Below are 23300 nucleotides of genomic sequence, written 5' to 3'. Positions count from 1 at the left end.
TTTGTTACTGCTGATCTCCTGGGATTTTCACACACAACAGTCCCTAGAATTTATTCCGAATGGTGTCTGTGGACAGAACTGGTTCGAACTGACAAAGTCTACGGTAACTCAGATAACCGCTATGTATAATTGTGGTGAGAAGAATCGCATCTCAGAATGCGGGTTGGTGCTGTTTTGGTGGCACGAGGGGGACCTACACAATATTAGGAAGGTGGTTTTAATGTTGTGGCTGATCAGTGTATCCATTGCACATAATAAGGCAAGGTACATGGCTCTTATAGAATTTGGCACATAAACTGTCTTGTATAGTTGCTTTATTTAGATGTGTGGGGGTCTGTATTTTACATTTGGATCCCTCTGGTACATGCACCAGCAGGTTCTCTTCTCCAGGAGGGGAATCGCTGTAGGACGCCTCCAGGCGATGGTATTCTGTATCAAAGTGGGCCATCCCGCCATCAGCCCCATGAACACCTGTCACACACTATCCCTTCTGCTGCCTTATAAATAAAAATATGTATTATTTGTAGTTAATTTGTCTTTCTAGAAATGTAAGTTAATTTGTAAGATTTTTACCTTTGTATCGGTCATTGACATATGAGATTGTCCAATAAGGTGATAAAATTGAGAAATCTTTAAAAAAAAAATCTAGTTTAAAACACTTGTCAGGTTGTAGAAATATAATATTTGTGTCAATGCCAGTTTCATAAATTGTAAAAATGTCAAGTGGTGTAAGCCTTAAGTAAATGCCAGTTAAATACTTTCCTTGTACCTTGTAAACACAATTAACTCATTAAAAAAATATTTCAAACATTATTATTATTATTTACAAATATATATTTAATTTTTGTGTCACGAATATCAAGAAGTTTTTCAGGGTTACTCCAGGGGCGGACTGGCCATCGGGAGAACTGGGACTTTTCCCGGTGCTCAACAACTTTTGGGCCAGTGTCTATGTAAAGACCCAGGCCGTTTTCTCTTCCCAGTCTGCCCCGGTTTACTCCATCTGACCTTAACAAAATGTGCCATTTAAAAAAAAAAAAAAAAAAAAAAAAAAAAAAAAAAAAGGCTGACTATTTGATATTTTTTTCAAACTTTAAAAATCTCTTAATACACAGTCAAGAGGGTCAAAAGGGGATCTCTGTGTTTTACATTTATTAATTGTTTTCCCAGATGACAACAGAATGGCTCCCTGCATGTTGGTTAGGCTACACCATCTGAATTGGACACTGGTTTTTCAAATATAAATATTTAATACAAAATTGTTTCACTGATTATTTAAGAAATAACAATAACAAATGTTCCAAACTACTTATGCCAACACTTGAAGAATTTCAGTTTTTTCTTCGTTTTTATTTTACCATCTCAGGACGGTCATTTTTGACTGTAGGCCTCGAAAATATCAAAATGACTTTCAACACAGAAATTTAAAACATGTACATTATAGTAGAGGTGTTCAAGAAATTGTATTTTAATTTATTTTTTAATAACGTTATTGACTTGTAAAGACGCGTAAAATCGCGCGTGCGTGTGTGTGTATATTTATATGTAACGATTGTTGCCTGTCAGACTTTAAGATTATCCCCTTGTGATCTTTGGTAAAACACACACTGTGCGACATTATGTCAGACTGTACGATACACGTCGATAGACTTTGGTCCAAATCGTTCCGATTGAAATCTTTTACGATCGCTAAAATATGCCTCAAATTCGTAGCCAAAATCGTACAGTGCTTTTAAATCTCATTGTGAAACAGCGGCGGGCTCATGTTCGAGCCTACGGACAGAAGAAGCCAATACAAACCCACCAGGAATATCTGATAACTAGCTTTGCCTTTGACCTTAAGAGAGCAGTTTTAAAACATACGTTGGCCCAGCTTGACCAGCATTGTGAAATGTATCATCAATATAAAAACAATGCAAGCAAAGCGACCGGAAGAAACGTCCCCGCATTGAAATGTAACAAATGGCTACGGAACTACTTTGAACCTCCCGCCATTCCATATATGAAACCAAAACGATTACGGGACCAATTCCGCTCTTCCTATAGATGAAATAACAAAATAAATAAACAAATAATAAAAAAATCCACATGCAGTCAATTGCTTGCATTGTTTCCTTTACAAAGCGTATAGCCTACATTATCCACGCATGACAATACTTTACTTAAAATAACTAATGTCTGTTATTATCACTGGCTGGAAGCACTCAGCTCGGGGGGCGCGTCATATTGAGAAACACCCATGCAGCAAACAAGAAACATTGGACTGGGTTGAATTCTTACCTCATTCGAATATAAAGGACGGTAATTAATAATTTGCGTGCTGTTTAAAATGTCAAGTTCCGTTTTGTTTTCGTTTCTTAACGCACAGGACAGAGGCCGCGTCAGCTACGGGACAGATTTGCTGTCTACTGAGCAGCAGGTTTGGGATGAGCCAATGATGACACAAGGAAATGGTTTTTCATTTGACAATATTCAAAATACCATCCTATTAAATCTTATCATTTCTGTAGTATCTTGGATTTAAACTGCAAAATGATCACACTGCAATACTGTACGAAACGTAGCCTATACCGCTTCATAGTGCGCTCTATTTCACTCTCTATTTGGAAAACAAATGTTAAGTGGTAGGCTACATATTTGTTTGTTTCACAGACTCAGTCCTTGTAAGAATGCTCCATTTACCAGATGGTATTGGGGAGAACAGTCCAGCAGGAATTGGTGTTGTCCTTAACTATGCTGACTGAGTATTTATTTAAACAAACAAATGTAATTGTGCAAGACATACGCATTGTTGTTTCTTACAGTAGGGCAAACTGAAGTAAAGAGGAGCTTTTGGGGTTTTTCTCATTTATTCAACAAATGTTTACCCTAAAGCTTTCATATTTTGTGTCCATTAAATGTATTCCTTATTCTAACGATGGTGTGATAACTTTGACAGAAAACAAAGAACTATAGTGTGAATAAAATTTTTTTTGTGTGAATGTACTAATGTTAAACAACACAAAACACATCCTCAAACACTTGAAAAATCAACAGATGAAGCAGAGGCACTAAAGAATACATATAAACACGAAAAAAGCAAGCAGGAGGAAAAAGTTGAAAAAATCGAATTTTATTAAACTTTAAATACAGCAGGACATTTTAAAATGCAGGGGGAAACATAAATGTTTCAATCTCTTGGAGGCGGCAAGAAAAAGGACCTGGCTGTCATTTGCCACAGAGCAAGCACAATTGAAAGAAAATACCTGAATCCCCCCCAACCTATTTCCAAGGATGAATGAATAAAAATCACAGCTGTGGCAGGGGGAAGTGTATGAGTTCAAGCAATCCAGGAGAAGCAAAAGCTTACAGCACCTGGTATTCCCAGGCGGTCTCCCATCCAAGTACTAACCAGGCCCAACCCTGCTTAGCTTCCGAAATCGGACGAGATCGGGCGCGCTCTTTTTTTTTTTTCTTTTTTCTTTTTCTTTCAATTCACAAAATTATATTTTCATAATTCAACATAATATTTACAAAGAGTACCAGTACTTTTACATCCAAATAATCATTCTAGAAACCAAAAACCAAAAAACATTTCACATGATATATGCATATATATATATAAATATATATACCTTTGACATTTCCCCAACCCAAAGATAGCTCTTTTTCATAAAATCTCATTTAGAACTCCAAAATCATTATAGCACAAGAAATTAAACCTTCTGATTTTTACCAATTAATGCAGATTCCTCCCGCCTCCCCTTCATGAATAAACTTATTCCTACTTACAAAAAATTCTTTTACCTCCTTCCCTCCATATTCACAGATCAATTCAATGTCTCTCTTTAATATTGCTTTAAATAAATCTTTTATTTTTACTGCCCTCCCCTCAAAGTGTGCAAAGTTCCTTCTGAGAACAACTGCAAGTCTGGCATGGCTTAAAACAAAATTAATTAAACAAAATTTCACTTTTTCCTTTTTTTCAAACAAGCCAAACAAAAACATTTTCTTCCACCCTTCCTCCGAATCAGAATCCACATCCCAATTTTCTTTTAATAGCGCTTTCAAAAAATTGAAAAAATCAACTAAAGCATCACATTCCAAAAAATAATGTAAAAAACTCTCATGACCACTTCTACAGACATCACACATCACATCTACATCATTGTTTATTTTATTTAACACCACATTTGTATAAATTCTGTTGTGCCTTATTAAGAAATCGTTGTTCTCACATTCTATGCTGTTATATTTTATATTTAAATTAGACCATATTTTCTTTATCTCTAAGTCTTCAAACACTCTGCACCACACTTTTTCTGCTGCTGGCTTTTTTAGTACATCAACTATTAACCATCTATACACTTTTTTCACACTCATATCCTTTATTTTATATTTCTCTTCATCTTGCATCACATACATCTCAGGCATACATTGTTCTTTTTTATTAACACACTGTCTCTTAATGATAGTAACCCATTTCACAGGTATACATGATTTTATTCTTTCATAAATTTTATTTACCTTCTCTTTATTTTCCATCCCCTCAAATTCGCTTACGGAGTCATATATGCAATTCTCTCTAAGAAATCCTGGAATAACCTCGTAAATAATGTCTTTTACTTGCTTTATACCACTTTTCATGAATTTGGGTTCATATAACGTTTTGTTGTTATATTTGAACTTTTCATTTAAAAACAGGGGTAGGTTTACAAACATTTGTATTCCATCACACTCATAATCTACCTTAGGTAGAAAACGCCTCCATGCCTCCAGTACCTCCCTGTAAATTTCTGGTATCCCTATAGTCATTGACTGTTTAAAACCCATGTACCAGCCATTATCACCTATTCCTCCTACATCATCAATGTACTTCCTTAAACATTCCTTCCACCCATAATTCCACTTCCCTACCATGTATTTTTGTACAATTTTTATTCTCATTGCGGTCTTTTTCATTTCTAAGTCCATCAGGTTTAAACCTCCTTCCCAACTCTTCCCCACCAGTGTTTTCTGTGCAATTTTCACCCCCTTCCCTTCCCATATAAAATCACACACAATTTTGTTTAACTCATTCATTACCCACTCTGGCATTTCAATAACACTCATCACATACACACATACTGATAACAGAAGACTGTTAACAACAATTATTTTCCCTTTTAATCTTAACTTTCTCCCTCTCCACGCTGTACATACCATTCTTATCTTGTTTATCACCCCTGCCCAAGTCATATCCCTCGCCTCTTTACTTTCCACCCCTAAATGCACTCCCAACACCTTCATGTACTTTTCCTCCACTCTAAATCCCACGTCTATTTTCTCTACCTCTCCTACGTACATTATTTCTGATTTATCTTTATTTATTTTAGCTCCAGATGCCCTCCCATACTTCCTTACTAACTCTAAAACCCTTACCACACTTCCACCCTCCCTCACTGTGATTGTTGTGCCATCTGCATATTGGTTTATTATGCATCTCCCTCCATATGGCAATTCAATCCCTTCTACCCTTTTGTCTCTTTTGATTAGTGTGGCCAGGGGTTCCACTACAATAGCATATAATAATGCAGATAGTGGACACCCTTGCCTCACCGACCTCCCCACCTCAAAAGTGTCTGTTAATACTCCGTTTACTTTAACACAACTCCGTGCACTTCCATACAGTCTCTTCACCCATCCCACCATTCTCCCCCCAAAACCAAACTTCTCTAATGTCCTATACAAAAATTGGTGCTCTACTCTATCGAAGGCCTTGTTCCAATCTATCCCTAACACTATTCCCCCTATTTTGTCTTGCTTCATATACTCAATCACATCCCTAACTGTCCCTATTGTATCTGCTATATCCCTACCTGGTATGCTATAACTCTGTGTTGGTAGAACTATGTCGCCTATCACTCTTTTTATCCTGTTTGCTAATAATTTTGTAAGTATTTTATAATCCACGTTTAATAAACTGATTGGCCTATAATTTTCTAAATCTAATTTATTCCCCTTCTTATACACTAATGTTATCACCCCCTCTACCATCCTATCCTGCACTATCCCTGTTCTTTCCATCCCCCTAAATACCTCCACTAGTATTGGTGCTATCTCTTTTTTATATACTTTATACCACTCTATGCCTATCCCATCACTTCCCGGGCTTTTCCCACTTCTTAATCCGTCTATTGCTTCTATCACTTCTTCCTCATCTATTTTCCTATCACACCACCTCCTATCTTCTTCACTCAACTCACTTTCCACACTCTCTAGGACTTCATCTATACTTTTCTCCTCCACTCCTCCCCTCTTGTATAACTCCCCGTAAAACTCCTGGACCCTCTCCAATATATCCACATAATCTTTTATTGCCCCTCCCTCCTTTGTGTTTATTTCATTTATATATGCCCTACTCTGCCTCCTTTTCTCCAATCCTAGGAAGTACCCTGTGCACTTTTCACCCTCCAGCGCATACTTCGCCTTACTTCTCAGGATTGCTCCTTTACATTTCTCCCTCTCATACTTCTCTAATTCCATCTTCACCTTAACATATTTTTCCATGCTATATCCCTCCTCATCTTCAGCTCTGCTCAACTCCACCCTCAATCTTTCTCTCAATACCCTCTCTTCCTTCCTCATCTTTTCCCTCCTTTTCTTGCTATGCCTAATACTAATTAGTTTTACATTATTCTTTATCTTCTCCCATCTTCCCCCTATACTATCATCTATCCTATTACTTTCCTTATATACCTCTATCCTCTCATTTTCCTTATCTAAAATATCCCTAATCTGTTGCTCATATTCTTCCTCCTCAATATACCCTGCATTCAAAATCCACATCCCTCCCCCTACCTCCTCACTCCCTACTTTAATTTTAAACCTAACCCCGTCATGATCACTTAAACTATTTTCCTGGTGCCTTATTCCATCTATATACCTAATAATTTCCCCCTGTACTAACACTAAATCTATTCTACTCTGTTTTAAAACCCCATTCCTCATCTGTCTCCTAGTGAATTCTCTCTTCTCTGGGTTTTCATACCTCCAAACATCTATCAGTCCTTTATCTCTCATCACCTCCATCAACATCACCCTTGATTTCTCCCATCTAAATTTTACCCCCTTCCCCACATCAAGCCTACTACATTTAATATTAAAGTCCCCTACTACAATACACCTCCCCACAATTAACTCTTTTAACACCTCTATAATTTCTCTCCTATCTATTTCTATGTTTGGGACATAAATATTAATTAATCTAAATTCTATCTTCTTATATTTAAACTCAGTTACTAAAATCCTCCCTATCTGATCCTTGTACACCTCCTTTATATCTTCTACACTGTCTTTTTTAATCATTATTGCTACCCCCCTTGCATTCCTAGCCCCATTATTATAATATATGTCTCCCTTCCACTCCTCTCCCACCTCTCTCACCTTATCCTCATCCCAATTAGTTTCTTGTAAACAAATAATATTACTTCGAAAAATAAACAAACACTCCTTCATCTTCTTCCTATCCCTTAAACCATTTACATTAATTGAAGTTACAGTGGCCATGAGAGCAAACAAACAAAGAAAGGAGTTGTCAATCATTCATTTAAAACAAAACTCACATACCCGATCGTTGTTCTTTAATCTGTTCAGCTCGTTCTCTGTCCTTCTTCGCCTTTCTCTTAGCACTCAGTCTCTTAGTTGTCATCTTCACGCTTCTCAAGCCCACTCCTCTCTCCTCCTCCCTCCTTACTCCTCCACTTCTTGATCTTGGCTCTTGTACTGTTTCTTTCTTTTCCACCACTCCATCTCTCTCCTTCTCGCAACCTTCTTCTCCCTCCTCGCTTTCTCCCTTCTGCTCCATCTCCTCCTCATCATCGCCATCCTCGCTCGTACTTTCAGACCTATATCTCCATTCCATTTTATCTCCACCTTCGCCAGCCTCGCCTTCGCCCTTCATCTCTCTCTCCACATCATCGCCGACCTCCTCGTCCTGCTCCTCTGTCCGCTTGTTTTCTGTTCTTTCACCATCATCTTCTTGTCCACTTTCCTCCACTCTTTCTTCTCCCCTTCGATCATCACACTCTCTCGCGTAGTGTCCCTCCTTGCCACATTTGAAGCATTTAAACTCAGGGCACTCTCTGAATATGTGCCCTGGTTTAATACATAGTCTACAGACACGCACTTGTCTATCGTGAATAACACGAAAATATTCCGTGCCCCTCAAAGTCTCAAACTTTGTAGAATATGGAAGTGACCGCACTTGCTCAGTGAAGCGAACCTTTAGAAATCTTGTTCCATCAGCTGTCTCTGTTCCAGGCCATATCCGCCGTTTGATTGCTGAAATCGGTTTTACTCCCCACTCCTCCAGTTTAGTGAATATCTTTTCATCTTCTAGATACACCGGTAGATTTATAAAAGACACCACCATCTCGTTGTTAATAATGTCTCTGGCATGCACCATCGCTCCTTTTATTCTCACCCCATCCATTAGTTTGCTCTTTGCCTCATTGTCTTTCATTGTTAGTTCATAAATCCTTTCGCTTCTCACTCTGCAGCCCATCACTTCTCCACATTGCTCCTTCACCCCCTTCAGTAATTCCATCATGGAAACATTCTCAGTTCCTTCCACCTCCACCTCCACAGTTAGCTCCTTGCAGTATTTCACTCTCTGTTCTCCACTCACTTCACCACAGTTCTTCACACTCTCTTGTCGTTCACTTCCTATTCCTTTGCTTGTTCCATGTCCTTTCTCATTATGATTTCTCTTTCTTTTGTCATTTTCAGTTTGCTGAACTTTGTCTTTACATCTCTCCTCACCTTCATTCTTTGTGTCCATTTCAATTCTCGTCATCATTTGTTCTATCATCTTGTTCATAGCAGTGCTATCCATCCGTAATATTAAACTCAGAAAGGTCCCCCAAACAGCAAAGCTGTTGGGGGCAAAACAACTGGAATTAAACCTAACTTTTCAAAAATAGAAGCACACGAAAAAAATAAGAACAAAAGCACTATGATATAAAGAAAGTCTCCAAACAAACACTCTCCTGTAGCTTTGTTGCTTGCTAACACACTGGACTGTACCACTATGTGAGCTCAGGGTGGTATGGCCGTAAGCGAGAGTTGCTGTGAACAGAGGGCTATTTAAAGAAAGCCCGCTGCCTGGGCCTCACTCCTTGACACGTGTCTTGGTCTGTAGTTTCAGAAAAAGAAAAAAGATAGGAAAAACAGACCCTGTCCTGACAACCGGTCATTCATTCATTCATTCATTTATTTGTTGTTTTATTAATTGTAAAAAAGTGAAGTGCCTCCTTCCTGCACATACGATTTCATTGGAGCCGGCCACAGTGCCTTTTCCTGCTTACCTGTATGTTAGCTTCCACGTTGTTTGCTAAAAGAGGGAAAACTCGGCTGCACAATCCAACGCTCAACACGTAGCAATAAGCCACTGGGCCAACGCAAACTCTTCCCTACTCAAAGAAAGACCTCTGCACACTTTCTATGGAAAATGTCCAACAAATTTTGCGGCAGCACAGCACTTGGTTTGTACTTTCCTGCTCTGTGTGTTGCTGTCAAGAGGCAGCAAAAAAATAAAACCAGCCTCTGGACTGCCCCCTGGAGGCGGCAAGAAAAAGGACCTGGCTGTCATTTGCCACAGAGCAAGCACAATTGAAAGAAAATACCTGAATCCCCCCCAACCTATTTCCAAGGATGAATGAATAAAAATCACAGCTGTGGCAGGGGGAAGTGTATGAGTTCAAGCAATCCAGGAGAAGCAAAAGCTTACAGCACCTGGTATTCCCAGGCGGTCTCCCATCCAAGTACTAACCAGGCCCAACCCTGCTTAGCTTCCGAGATCGGACGAGATCGGGCGTGCTCTTTTATTTTTTTTATCTTTTTTTTTTTCTTTCAATTCACAAAATTACATTTTCATAATTCAACATAATATTTACAGAGAGTACCAGTACTTTTACATCCAAATAATCATTCTAGAAACCAAAAACCAAAAAACATTTCACATGATATATGCATATATATATATATATATATATATATATATACCTTTGACATTTCCCCAACCCAAAGATAGCTCTTTTTCATAAAATCTCATTTAGAACTCCAAAATCATTATAGCACAAGAAATTAAACCTTCTGATTTTTACCAATTAATGCAGATTCCTCCCGCCTCCCCTTCATGAATAAACTTATTCCTACTTACAAAAAATTATTTTACCTCCTTCCCTCCATATTCACAGATCAATTCAATGTCTCTCTTTAATATTGCTTTAAATAAATCTTTTATTTTTACTGCCCTCCCCTCAAAGTGTGCAAAGTTCCTTCTGAGAACAACTGCAAGTCTGGCATGGCTTAAAACAAAATTAATTAAATAAAATTTCACTTTTTCCTTTTTTTCAAACAAGCCAAACAAAAACATTTTCTTCCACCCTTCCTCCGAATCAGAATCCACATCCCAATTTTCTTTTAATAGCGCTTTCAAAAAATTGAAAAAATCAACTAAAGCATCACATTCCAAAAAATAATGTAAAAAACTCTCATGACCACTTCTACAGACATCACACATCACATCTACATCATTGTTTATTTTATTTAACACCACATTTGTATAAATTCTGTTGTGCCTTATTAAGAAATCGTTGTTCTCACATTCTATGCTGTTATATTTTATATTTAAATTAGACCATATTTTCTTTATCTCTAAGTCTTCAAACACTCTGCACCACACTTTTTCTGCTGCTGGCTTTTTTAGTACATCAACTATTAACCATCTATACACTTTTTTCACACTCATATCCTTTATTTTATATTTCTCTTCATCTTGCATCACATACATCTCAGGCATACATTGTTCTTTTTTATTAACACACTGTCTCTTAATGATAGTAACCCATTTCACAGGTATACATGATTTTATTCTTTCATAAATTTTATTTACCTTCTCTTTATTTTCCATCCCCTCAAATTCGCTTACGGAGTCATATATGCAATTCTCTCTAAGAAATCCTGGAATAACCTCGTAAATAATGTCTTTTACTTGCTTTATACCACTTTTCATGAATTTGGGTTCATATAACGTTTTGTTGTTATATTTGAACTTTTCATTTAAAAACAGGGGTAGGTTTACAAACATTTGTATTCCATCACACTCATAATCTACCTTAGGTAGAAAACGCCTCCATGCCTCCAGTACCTCCCTGTAAATTTCTGGTATCCCTATAGTCATTGACTGTTTAAAACCCATGTACCAGCCATTATCACCTATTCCTCCTACATCATCAATGTACTTCCTTAAACATTCCTTCCACCCATAATTCCACTTCCCTACCATGTATTTTTGTACAATTTTTATTCTCATTGCGGTCTTTTTCATTTCTAAGTCCATCAGGTTTAAACCTCCTTCCCAACTCTTCCCCACCAGTGTTTTCTGTGCAATTTTCACCCCCTTCCCTTCCCATATAAAATCACACACAATTTTGTTTAACTCATTCATTACCCACTCTGGCATTTCAATAACACTCATCACATACACACATACTGATAACAGAAGACTGTTAACAACAATTATTTTCCCTTTTAATCTTAACTTTCTCCCTCTCCACGCTGTACATACCATTCTTATCTTGTTTATCACCCCTGCCCAAGTCATATCCCTCGCCTCTTTACTTTCCACCCCTAAATGCACTCCCAACACCTTCATGTACTTTTCCTCCACTCTAAATCCCACGTCTATTTTCTCTACCTCTCCTACGTACATTATTTCTGATTTATCTTTATTTATTTTAGCTCCAGATGCCCTCCCATACTTCCTTACTAACTCTAAAACCCTTACCACACTTCCACCCTCCCTCACTGTGATTGTTGTGTCATCTGCATATTGGTTTATTATGCATCTCCCTCCATATGGCAATTCAATCCCTTCTACCCTTTTGTCTCTTTTGATTAGTGTGGCCAGGGGTTCCACTACAATAGCATATAATAATGCAGATAGTGGACACCCTTGCCTCACCGACCTCCCCACCTCAAAAGTGTCTGTTAATACTCCGTTTACTTTAACACAACTCCGTGCACTTCCATACAGTCTCTTCACCCATCCCACCATTCTCCCCCCAAAACCAAACTTCTCTAATGTCCTATACAAAAATTGGTGCTCTACTCTATCGAAGGCCTTGTTCCAATCTATCCCTAACACTATTCCCCCTATTTTGTCTTGCTTCATATACTCAATCACATCCCTAACTGTCCCTATTGTATCTGCTATATCCCTACCTGGTATGCTATAACTCTGTGTTGGTTGAACTATGTCGCCTATCACTCTTTTTATCCTGTTTGCTAATAATTTTGTAAGTATTTTATAATCCACGTTTAATAAACTGATTGGCCTATAATTTTCTAAATCTAATTTATTCCCCTTCTTATACACTAACGTTATCACCCCCTCTACCATCCTATCCTGCACTATCCCTGTTCTTTCCATCCCCCTAAATACCTCCACTAGTATTGGTGCTATCTCTTTTTTATATACTTTATACCACTCTATGCCTATCCCATCACTTCCCGGGCTTTTCCCACTTCTTAATCCGTCTATTGCTTCTATCACTTCTTCCTCATCTATTTTCCTATCACACCACCTCCAATCTTCTTCACTCAACTCACTTTCCACACTCTCTAGGACTTCATCTATACTTTTCTCCTCCACTCCTCCCCTCTTGTATAACTCCCCGTAAAACTCCTGGACCCTCTCCAATATATCCACATAATCTTTTATTGCCCCTCCCTCCTTTGTGTTTATTTCATTTATATATGCCCTACTCTGCCTCCTTTTCTCCAATCCTAGGAAGTACCCTGTGCACTTTTCACCCTCCAGCGCATACTTCGCCTTACTTCTCAGGATTGCTCCTTTACATTTCTCCCTCTCATACTTCTCTAATTCCATCTTCACCTTAACATATTTTTCCATGCTATATCCCTCCTCATCTTCAGCTCTGCTCAACTCCACCCTCAATCTTTCTCTCAATACCCTCTCTTCCTTCCTCATCTTTTCCCTCCTTTTCTTGCTATGCCTAATACTAATTAGTTTTACTTTATTCTTTATCTTCTCCCATCTTCCCCCTATACTATCATCTATCCTATTACTTTCCTTATATACCTCTATCCTCTCATTTTCCTTATCTAAAATATCCCTAATCTGTTGCTCATATTCTTCCTCCTCAATATACCCTGCATTCAAAATCCACATCCCTCCCCCTACCTCCTCACTCCCTACTTTAATTTTAAACCTAACCCCGTCATGATCACTTAAACTATTTTCCTGGTGCCTTATTCCATCTATATACCTAATAATTTCCCCCTGTACTAACACTAAATCTATTCTACTCTGTTTTAAAACCCCATTCCTCATCTGTCTCCTAGTGAATTCTCTCTTCTCTGGGTTTTCATACCTCCAAACATCTATCAGTCCTTTATCTCTCATCACCTCCATCAACATCACCCTTGATTTCTCCCATCTAAATTTTACCCCCTTCCCCACATCAAGCCTACTACATTTAATATTAAAGTCCCCTACTACAATACACCTCCCCACAATTAACTCTTTTAACACCTCTATAATTTCTCTCCTATCTATTTCTATGTTTGGGACATAAATATTAATTAATCTAAATTCTATCTTCTTATATTTAAACTCAGTTACTAAAATCCTCCCTATCTGATCCTTGTACACCTCCTTTATATCTTCTACACTGTCTTTTTTAATCATTATTGCTACCCCCTTGCATTCCTAGCCCCATTATTATAATATATGTCTCCCTTCCACTCCTCTCCCACCTCTCTCACCTTATCCTCATCCCAATTAGTTTCTTGTAAACAAATAATATTACTTCGAAAAATAAACAAACACTCCTTCATCTTCTTCCTATCCCTTAAACCATTTACATTAATTGAAGTTACAGTGGCCATGAGAGCAAACAAACAAAGAAAGGAGTTGTCAATCATTCATTTAAAACAAAACTCACATACCCGATCGTTGTTCTTTAATCTGTTCAGCTCGTTCTCTGTCCTTCTTCGCCTTTCTCTTAGCACTCAGTCTCTTAGTTGTCATCTTCACGCTTCTCAAGCCCACTCCTCTCTCCTCCTCCCTCCTTACTCCTCCACTTCTTGATCTTGGCTCTTGTACTGTTTCTTTCTTTTCCACCACTCCATCTCTCTCCTTCTCGCAACCTTCTTCTCCCTCCTCGCTTTCTCCCTTCTGCTCCATCTCCTCCTCATCATCGCCATCCTCGCTCGTACTTTCAGACCTATATCTCCATTCCATTTTATCTCCACCTTCGCCAGCCTCGCCTTCGCCCTTCATCTCTCTCTCCACATCATCGCCGACCTCCTCGTCCTGCTCCTCTGTCCGCTTGTTTTCTGTTCTTTCACCATCATCTTCTTGTCCACTTTCCTCCACTCTTTCTTCTCCCCTTCGATCATCACACTCTCTCGCGTAGTGTCCCTCCTTGCCACATTTGAAGCATTTAAACTCAGGGCACTCTCTGAATATGTGCCCTGGTTTAATACATAGTCTACAGACACGCACTTGTCTATCGTGAATAACACGAAAATATTCCGTGCCCCTCAAAGTCTCAAACTTTGTAGAATATGGAAGTGACCGCACTTGCTCAGTGAAGCGAACCTTTAGAAATCTTGTTCCATCAGCTGTCTCTGTTCCAGGCCATATCCGCCGTTTGATTGCTGAAATCGGTTTTACTCCCCACTCCTCCAGTTTAGTGAATATCTTTTCATCTTCTAGATACACCGGTAGATTTATAAAAGACACCACCATCTCGTTGTTAATAATGTCTCTGGCATGCACCATCGCTCCTTTTATTCTCACCCCATCCATTAGTTTGCTCTTTGCCTCATTGTCTTTCATTGTTAGTTCATAAATCCTTTCGCTTCTCACTCTGCAGCCCATCACTTCTCCACATTGCTCCTTCACCCCCTTCAGTAATTCCATCATGGAAACATTCTCAGTTCCTTCCACCTCCACCTCCACAGTTAGCTCCTTGCAGTATTTCACTCTCTGTTCTCCACTCACTTCACCACAGTTCTTCACACTCTCTTGTCGTTCACTTCCTATTCCTTTGCTTGTTCCATGTCCTTTCTCATTATGATTTCTCTTTCTTTTGTCATTTTCAGTTTGCTGAACTTTGTCTTTACATCTCTCCTCACCTTCATTCTTTGTGTCCATTTCCTTTCTCGTCATCGTTTGTTCTATCATCTTGTTCATAGCCGTGCTATCCATCCGTAATATTAAACTCAGAAAGGTCCCCCAAACAGCAAAGCTGTTGGGGGCAAAACAACTGGAATTAAACCTAACTTTTCAAAAATAGAAGCACACGAAAAAAATAAGAACAAAAGCACTATGATATAAAGAAAGTCTCCAAACAAACACTCTCCTGTAGCTTTGTTGCTTGCTAACACACTGGACTGTACCACTATGTGAGCTCAGGGTGGTATGGCCGTAAGCGAGAGTTGCTGTGAACAGAGGGCTATTTAAAGAAAGCCCGCTGCCTGGGCCTCACTCCTTGACACGTGTCTTGGTCTGTAGTTTCAGAAAAAGAAAAAAGATAGGAAAAACAGACCCTGTCCTGACAACCGGTCATTCATTCATTCATTCATTTATTTGTTGTTTTATTAATTGTAAAAAAGTGAAGTGCCTCCTTCCTGCACATACGATTTCATTGGAGCCGGCCACAGTGCCTTTTCCTGCTTACCTGTACGTTAGCTTCCACGTTGTTTGCTAAAAGAGGGAAAACTCGGCTGCACAATCCAACGCTCAACACGTAGCAATAAGCCACTGGGCCAACGCAAACTCTTCCCTACTCAAAGAAAGACCTCTGCACACTTTCTATGGAAAATGTCCAACAAATTTTGCGGCAGCACAGCACTTGGTTTGTACTTTCCTGCTCTGTGTGTTGCTGTCAAGAGGCAGCAAAAAAATAAAACCAGCCTCTGGACTGCCCCCTGGAGGCGGCAAGAAAAAGGACCTGGCTGTCATTTGCCACAGAGCAAGCACAATTGAAAGAAAATACCTGAATCCCCCCAACCTATTTCCAAGGATGAATGAATAAAAATCACAGCTGTGGCAGGGGGAAGTGTATGAGTTCAAGCAATCCAGGAGAAGCAAAAGCTTACAGCACCTGGTATTCCCAGGCGGTCTCCCATCCAAGTACTAACCAGGCCCAACCCTGCTTAGCTTCCGAGATCGGACGAGATCGGGCGTGCTCAGGGTGGTATGGCCGTAAGCGAGAGTTGCTGTGAACAGAGGGCTATTTAAAGAAAGCCCGCTGCCTGGGCCTCACTCCTTGACACGTGTCTTGGTCTGTAGTTTCAGAAAAAGAAAAAAGATAGGAAAAACAGACCCTGTCCTGACAACCGGTCATTCATTCATTCATTCATTTATTTGTTGTTTTATTAATTGTAAAAAAGTGAAGTGCCTCCTTCCTGCACATACGATTTCATTGGAGCCGGCCACAGTGCCTTTTCCTGCTTACCTGTACGTTAGCTTCCACGTTGTTTGCTAAATGAGGGAAAACTCGGCTGCACAATCCAACGCTCAACACGTAGCAATAAGCCACTGGGCCAACGCAAACTCTTCCCTACTCAAAGAAAGACCTCTGCACACTTTCTATGGAAAATGTCCAACAAATTTTGCGGCAGCACAGCACTTGGTTTGTACTTTCCTGCTCTGTGTGTTGCTGTCAAGAGGCAGCAAAAAAATAAAACCAGCCTCTGGACTGCCCCCTGGAGGCGGCAAGAAAAAGGACCTGGCTGTCATTTGCCACAGAGCAAGCACAATTGAAAGAAAATACCTGAATCCCCCCCAACCTATTTCCAAGGATGAATGAATAAAAATCACAGCTGTGGCAGGGGGAAGTGTATGAGTTCAAGCAATCCAGGAGAAGCAAAAGCTTACAGCACCTGGTATTCCCAGGCGGTCTCCCATCCAAGTACTAAACAGGCCCAACCCTGCTTAGCTTCCGAGATCGGGCGTGCTCAGGGTGGTATGGCCGTAAGCGAGAGTTGCTGTGAACAGAGGGCTATTTAAAGAAAGCCCGCTGCCTGGGCCTCACTCCTTGACACGTGTCTTGGTCTGTAGTTTCAGAAAAAGAAAAAAGATAGGAAAAACAGACCCTGTCCTGACAACCGGTCATTCATTCATTCATTCATTCATTCATTTATTTGTTGTTTTATTAATTGTAAAAAAGTGAAGTGCCTCCTTCCTGCACATACGATTTCATTGGAGCCGGCCACAGTGCCTTTTCCTGCTTACCTGTACGTTAGCTTCCACGTTGTTTGCTAAAAGAGGGAAAACTCGGCTGCACAATCCAACGCTCAACACGTAGCAATAAGCCACTGGGCCAACGCAAACTCTTCCCTACTCAAAGAAAGACCTCTGCACACTTTCTATGGAAAATGTCCAACAAATTTTGCGGCAGCACAGCACTTGGTTTGTACTTTCCTGCTCTGTGTGTTGCTGTCAAGAGGCAGCAAAAAAATAAAACCAGCCTCTGGACTGCCCCCTGGAGGCGGCAAGAAAAAGGACCTGGCTGTCATTTGCCACAGAGCAAGCACAATTGAAAGAAAATACCTGAATCCCCCCAACCTATTTCCAAGGATGAATGAATAAAAATCACAGCTGTGGCAGGGGGAAGTGTATGAGTTCAAGCAATCCAGGAGAAGCAAAAGCTTACAGCACCTGGTATTCCCAGGCGGTCTCCCATCCAAGTACTAACCAGGCCCAACCCTGCTTAGCTTCCGAGATCGGACGAGATCGGGCGTGCTCAGGGTGGTATGGCCGTAAGCGAGAGTTGCTGTGAACAGAGGGCTATTTAAAGAAAGCCCGCTGCCTGGGCCTCACTCCTTGACACGTGTCTTGGTCTGTAGTTTCAGAAAAAGAAAAAAGATAGGAAAAACAGACCCTGTCCTGACAACCGGTCATTCATTCATTCATTCATTTATTTGTTGTTTTATTAATTGTAAAAAAGTGAAGTGCCTCCTTCCTGCACATACGATTTCATTGGAGCCGGCCACAGTGCCTTTTCCTGCTTACCTGTACGTTAGCTTCCACGTTGTTTGCTAAAAGAGGGAAAACTCGGCTGCACAATCCAACGCTCAACACGTAGCAATAAGCCACTGGGCCAACGCAAACTCTTCCCTACTCAAAGAAAGACCTCTGCACACTTTCTATGGAAAATGTCCAACAAATTTTGCGGCAGCACAGCACTTGGTTTGTACTTTCCTGCTCTGTGTGTTGCTGTCAAGAGGCAGCAAAAAAATAAAACCAGCCTCTGGACTGCCCCCTGGAGGCGGCAAGAAAAAGGACCTGGCTGTCATTTGCCACAGAGCAAGCACAATTGAAAGAAAATACCTGAATCCCCCCCAACCTATTTCCAAGGATGAATGAATAAAAATCACAGCTGTGGCAGGGGGAAGTGTATGAGTTCAAGCAATCCAGGAGAAGCAAAAGCTTACAGCACCTGGTATTCCCAGGCGGTCTCCCATCCAAGTACTAACCAGGCCCAACCCTGCTTAGCTTCCGAGATCAGACGAGATCGGGCGTGCTTTTTTTTTTTTTTTTTTTTGAAAAAATATCATCATATAAAACATACTTTGCCACATAAAAGTGTTACTTTCTTAGTCATAAGACTAAAATAAAAGACAAAGAACAAAAACAAAAACAAAACAGAAAAACATCCCCAATACAGTTAACATTTCATTAAAAACAAGTTAAAACAAACACATTTTTAAAAATAAATTATTCCCTTCCTGGCATTTCCACATTAAAATCATTAAAGACCAAGTAAATCTCAGGAGTAAAAACCTTATAAAATTCCTCCATTCTCTGTTCCTCTTTAAAATAACAGTACAAACATTCCATATATTTTTCCAACCTTCTTTTCAACACCAACCATACATCCAGTACAACTTTTTCTTGTTTTGCCACTACTCTTCTTTCCCAAATCGCACTTTTCATCAGCATTACAAACAAATTGATCACCTTTCCGTTTTTATTCTTTTTGTCACACCCTAACATTATAATCTTGTTCCATTCTTTATCTTCTGCTTCTCGCTCCCCCTCCAAGTCTCCAATAATTCTCTTACATTTTTCATTAAAATCCTTCAAAGCTTTACAGTATAAAAACAAATGTAAAAAACCTTCATCTTTCTCCCAGCATACTTTGCATGTAGCACTTTGCTCCATTCCGATTCTATTTAACATTGCATCTGTAAAGATCACTCTCTGTCTGATAAAATACTCCAAATTTTCCAATTTTATCTCAATAATCTTCCCTTTCATGTTGTTCCAAATATTTTCTTCTTTTAAACCTTCAAATGTTTTCTGCCAAAACTCACTTATCTTTGGTTTCTTAAAAACTGCATCTCTAAAAAAACCATAAAACATTTTCACTGTACATTCTTTTAAAATCCACAATTTCTCTCCCAGTATTACATACACATCCTTTTCATCTTTCCCCTCTTCCATATTTTCTATTTTTTTTGTCCATTGCTTAGGTATTGCATTTTTTATAATTTCGTACTTGTTTTTTATTTCTTGTCTACTGATTTCTTCTTTAGCTTCCTCCATCACATCTCTAATGTACTGGGTCGGTAAAAAACCTTCTTTATACTCATATAAAACATCTCTCACTTTAACTATTCCAACTTCCAACCATTTTTTAAAATAGATTTCCTTCCCTTGATTTAAAATGCCAGTGTTTAGGAATAAAGGCTGATTTAAAATGTTTTCTCTTCCATGTAAATTGTATCGTACATTAACTAAAAATTTTCCCCAAGCACTTAAAACCTCTCTATAAAACTTTGGCAAAGCCTCCGTCATCCACTCTTTTGTTCTCATCCATAAAATATTGTCCCCCAGATTGAAATTCCCACATTTGTTTAAAAAATACTCAATTGATGTTTTCCATTCTGCTTTGTTTCCTTCATCCAGATACTTTTTGACCAATTTAACTCTTAGACTATTTTTCCTTTGCTCCACATCCATTAATCCCAAACCTCCCTTTTCCGCCACCCCTATTAAAGTATTGTACGCAATTCTCGCTGGTTTCCCTTCCCATAAAAAATCTAAAAAACATCTTTTCAGCCGTTTTTCCACCCACACTGGCATAGATGTCACATATAAAAAATACCACAATTTTGATGACATTAAAACATTCAGGATTAAAACCTTCCCCTTTAGATTAAGTGTCCTCAGTTTCCAAAAGTTCAATCTTCTTTCAATGCTTCCCACTATTTCTTCCCACAGGGATTCTCTCACTTTTTCTTCGTCCTTCCCCATTAAAATCCCTAAAATCTTCATTTCTTTTACTTCTGCAAATTTAAAATTCCCTGTTAAGTCCACCGTCTCTCCAAATCTCATGTACACTGTTTTCTCTTTATTCACTTTTCCTCCTGACCCCTTACAAAACCTCTGCACTATTTCCATTACTTTTTTCACACTTTCTTCTTCTTTAACTATAATTGTTGTGTCATCTGCATATTGAAAGATTTTATTCTCCTCTATGGTTTCTTCAATCGCTATTCCTTTTATTCCCTTTTCTTGTTTTATTGCTAATCCAAGCGGTTCTGCCACCAACGAGTATAAAAGAGCCGATAAAGGACAACCTTGTCTTATTGATCGTGTTATTCTAAAACATTTTGTTAAAAAGCCATTACATTTTATTCTTGTCAATGCTCCCTTATATAAAATATGAATCCATTTAATAAAATTCTTCCCAAACCCAAAACTTCTTAAAATATCAAAAAGATACTCATGTTCCACCCTGTCAAATGCTTTTTCAAAATCTAAGCTAATTATGTACCCTTCTTTCTTTTTTTCTCTCATGTACCTTATCGTGTCTTTTATACTCATTGTTGTATCCGCGATGTCTTTCCCTTTTACTCCATATACCTGGTTTGTTGTGATTATCTTTGGCATTATCTCTTTTAATCTATTTGCTAAAATTTTTGCTAAAATCTTCAAGTCGGTATTTAGCATTGTGATAGGCCTATAGTTTTTTAGTTCTGTTTTTTCTCCCTTCTTCTTATATATTAGCTTCATCAATCCCATACCCATTCTTAACATCATTTCTCCTTTTTTAAAAATCTCCTCATAAACATCCCTTAAATCATTTATTAAGATGCTTTTAAAAGTTACATAAAACTCACTACCTAAACCATCAATGCCTGGACTTTTCCTTTTGTTCAATTCATTTATTGCTCTTTCTATCTCGTCTTTACTTATGCTTTGATCACACTCTTCCTTCTCTTCTTTGCCCACTTTTTTTTTAATTAATCCTATTAGTTCCATTTTTTCTCTCTCCATTACCCCTTCTGCACTAAAAAGCTTTTCAAAATATTCTTTTACTTCTTTTAAAATTTCCCCACTTTTTTCTACTATTTCACCATTTCCCTTTTTTATGCCTTTTATCATTTCGGCTCTTCCTTTTTTTCTTTCCAAATCAAAGAAAAACTTTGTGCATTTTTCCCCTTCAACCAAATATTTTGCTTTACTCCTCAACATCGCCCCTTTATATTTATTTTCTTCCATCTCTTTCAGTTCTTCCTGTATTTCTTTTATTTTTTGTACATCTTGTAGTTCATCATCTATTTGCTTCTCCAATATTTCTCTTATCTTTTTTTCTTTATTCCTTTTACATTTCTGTTTTAACACACAATACCTGATAGTGAATTTTTTCACTAAAAATTTGACATTCTCCCACCAAATTCTTTTGTCCTCTACATACATTCTGTTTTCTTTTTCGGTTTCAATCATCTCTTTTATTGTTAAAACATAACCTTCATCTTTTAAAATGTCTGAATTTAAAACCCATACACCTGGCCCTCTTTTTCCTGTATCCCAATCCAACTGTATGAAAAATGGCTTGTGGTCACTCAAACTTGTTTCTTCATACCTTAATTTCTCTATAAACCCTTCTATATTTCTTGTACATAAAACCATATCTATTCTTGTTTGACACATAAAGTTACCTACAATTTGTCTTCTAGAAAATTCCCTTTTCTTTTCATTCCTTTCCCTCCACACATCTATCAAATTATTCTCCTCCATTAGTGCTTTTAACTCCTTCCTTCCCATGTCACTTTTAAAAACCATACCATCTGCCATATCCTGTTTACTAAAAACAGTGTTAAAATCCCCCATCATTATTATTTCCTTGTACTTCTTTATAATACTTCTTAAAACATTAAAAAACTCTTTCTTTTCCTTCTCCTCCGTTGGTGCATGTACATTTACTAAAATCAATTCTCTTCCTTCATATTTTGTCTCAACCACCATACATTTCCCCATCTTATCTTTGTATACAATTTTACTCACTTTAAAAACATCATCCTTCATTAAAAAAGCCACACCTCTCCCAAACCTCCCGTCTCCATTATTGTATAAAATTCCTCCTTCCCACCTCTTTTTATAATCATTCATCACATTTTCTCTCCAATTTGTTTCTTGTAGCACAATAATGTCATCTCTTTTACATTTTTCTTTGACTTTTTCAAATTTTTTCAAGTCCAAAAGTCCTCTCGCATTAAAAGTCACACAACTTAAAACCATTAAAGAGAAAAGTAATAAATACCTAAAACCCATCATCTCAGCCTTCCTCCTCCAAATCCTTTAACGCTTCATACCTATTTAAACATTTCACTAGTCCTGTTTTCAGCACTTTTTTCCTTGCAGTTTTCACATTTGGCGTTACCTTCAACGATCTTCTTCTTATTAATCCTCTCCCCGCTCTGTCCTTCTCCATCTCCTCTGTCGTATTCTCTCCTTCACTGTCCGTTTCTTTGCTTTGTTCCTTTTCTCTTTGTCCCTCTTTGTCCATCTCGTCCAGAAAAGTTTTAGATCTTGAAGATATTTCCATTAGTGTCCACTCTGAATCTCCTCCTTGTGTTTGTTCTTCATCGCTTTCTTTCTCTTTACCGTCTTCTCTCTCCTCTCCATTGTTTGTTTCCTCTTCTGTTTCCTTTTGTTGTGGTTTCTCTGCTTCTTGCTCCTCTTCGTTGTTTCTTTCCTCCTCGTTGTTGCTTTCATGCATTTGCCCGTTCACCTGTTCTCCTCCCCATCCTTCCTCCTCTTCCATCCAACACACGCATTTATTTAAAAACTCTTGGCATTCCGGGCACTTAACGGCATTACAGTCCCGTGCGAAGTGTCCCCTCTCCTCGCACTTATAGCACTTAAAATCAGGGCAATCTTTCACCAGATGTTCCGGGCTCATGCACAACCGACATGTTTTCACCTGGTGACTGTGCATCACCCGGAA

At 38.6% G+C, this 23300-nt stretch overlaps 1 protein-coding gene, 2 non-coding genes and 1 pseudogene across 5 annotated transcripts; all 4 read right to left on the bottom strand.

The window, feature by feature from the left end:
- Positions 1-233: 233 nt before the first annotated feature.
- On the bottom strand, positions 234-15389 carry LOC127449157 (uncharacterized). Of its 3 annotated transcripts, XR_007898673.1 has the most exons (3): positions 14131-15389; positions 7588-7825; positions 234-497 (listed from the first exon to the last, which is right to left on the bottom strand). XR_007898673.1 is itself a non-coding variant. In XM_051712391.1 (2 exons), exons 1-2 carry the CDS (start codon positions 15260-15262, stop codon positions 475-477), a joined length of 1290 nt encoding a protein of 429 aa, XP_051568351.1. In that variant the 5' UTR covers positions 15263-15389; the 3' UTR covers positions 234-474. The 3 variants fall into 3 exon arrangements, 2 of the variants coding, with proteins under 2 accessions (XP_051568351.1, XP_051568350.1); XM_051712391.1 differs by lacking the exon at positions 7588-7825 and having other exon boundaries at positions 13996-15389; XM_051712390.1 differs by lacking the exon at positions 14131-15389 and having other exon boundaries at positions 7588-8978.
- A 759-nt stretch (positions 15390-16148) lies between these two features.
- On the bottom strand, positions 16149-16267 carry LOC127449697 (5S ribosomal RNA). Its single transcript, XR_007898787.1, has one exon. It is a non-coding gene; the product is annotated as a 5S ribosomal RNA (ribosomal RNA).
- A 662-nt stretch (positions 16268-16929) lies between these two features.
- On the bottom strand, positions 16930-17038 carry LOC127449710 (uncharacterized; annotated as a pseudogene).
- Positions 17039-17707: 669 nt separating this feature from the next.
- LOC127449696 (5S ribosomal RNA) lies at positions 17708-17826 on the bottom strand. Its single transcript, XR_007898786.1, has one exon. It is a non-coding gene; the product is annotated as a 5S ribosomal RNA (ribosomal RNA).
- Between the last annotated feature and the right edge of the window lie 5474 nt (positions 17827-23300).

This window comes from Myxocyprinus asiaticus, chromosome 12 (assembly GCF_019703515.2).
Source record: "Myxocyprinus asiaticus isolate MX2 ecotype Aquarium Trade chromosome 12, UBuf_Myxa_2, whole genome shotgun sequence".
Taxonomy (NCBI): Eukaryota; Metazoa; Chordata; class Actinopteri; order Cypriniformes; family Catostomidae; genus Myxocyprinus; species Myxocyprinus asiaticus.
Note: the sequence above shows the minus strand (reverse complement) of the source record. Positions and strands in the feature narration are given on the sequence as shown.

Excerpts from the sequence above, each read along its gene's own strand:
- LOC127449157 (XM_051712391.1), bottom strand. The coding sequence starts at position 15,262 with ATGGATAGCACGGCTATGAACAAGATGATAGAACAAACGATGACGAGA. Across the intron at positions 498-13,995 it reads GATTAAAGAACAACGATCGG|GCAGCAGAAGGGATAGTGTG; the intron begins GTATGTGAGTTT and ends TTTATTTATAAG.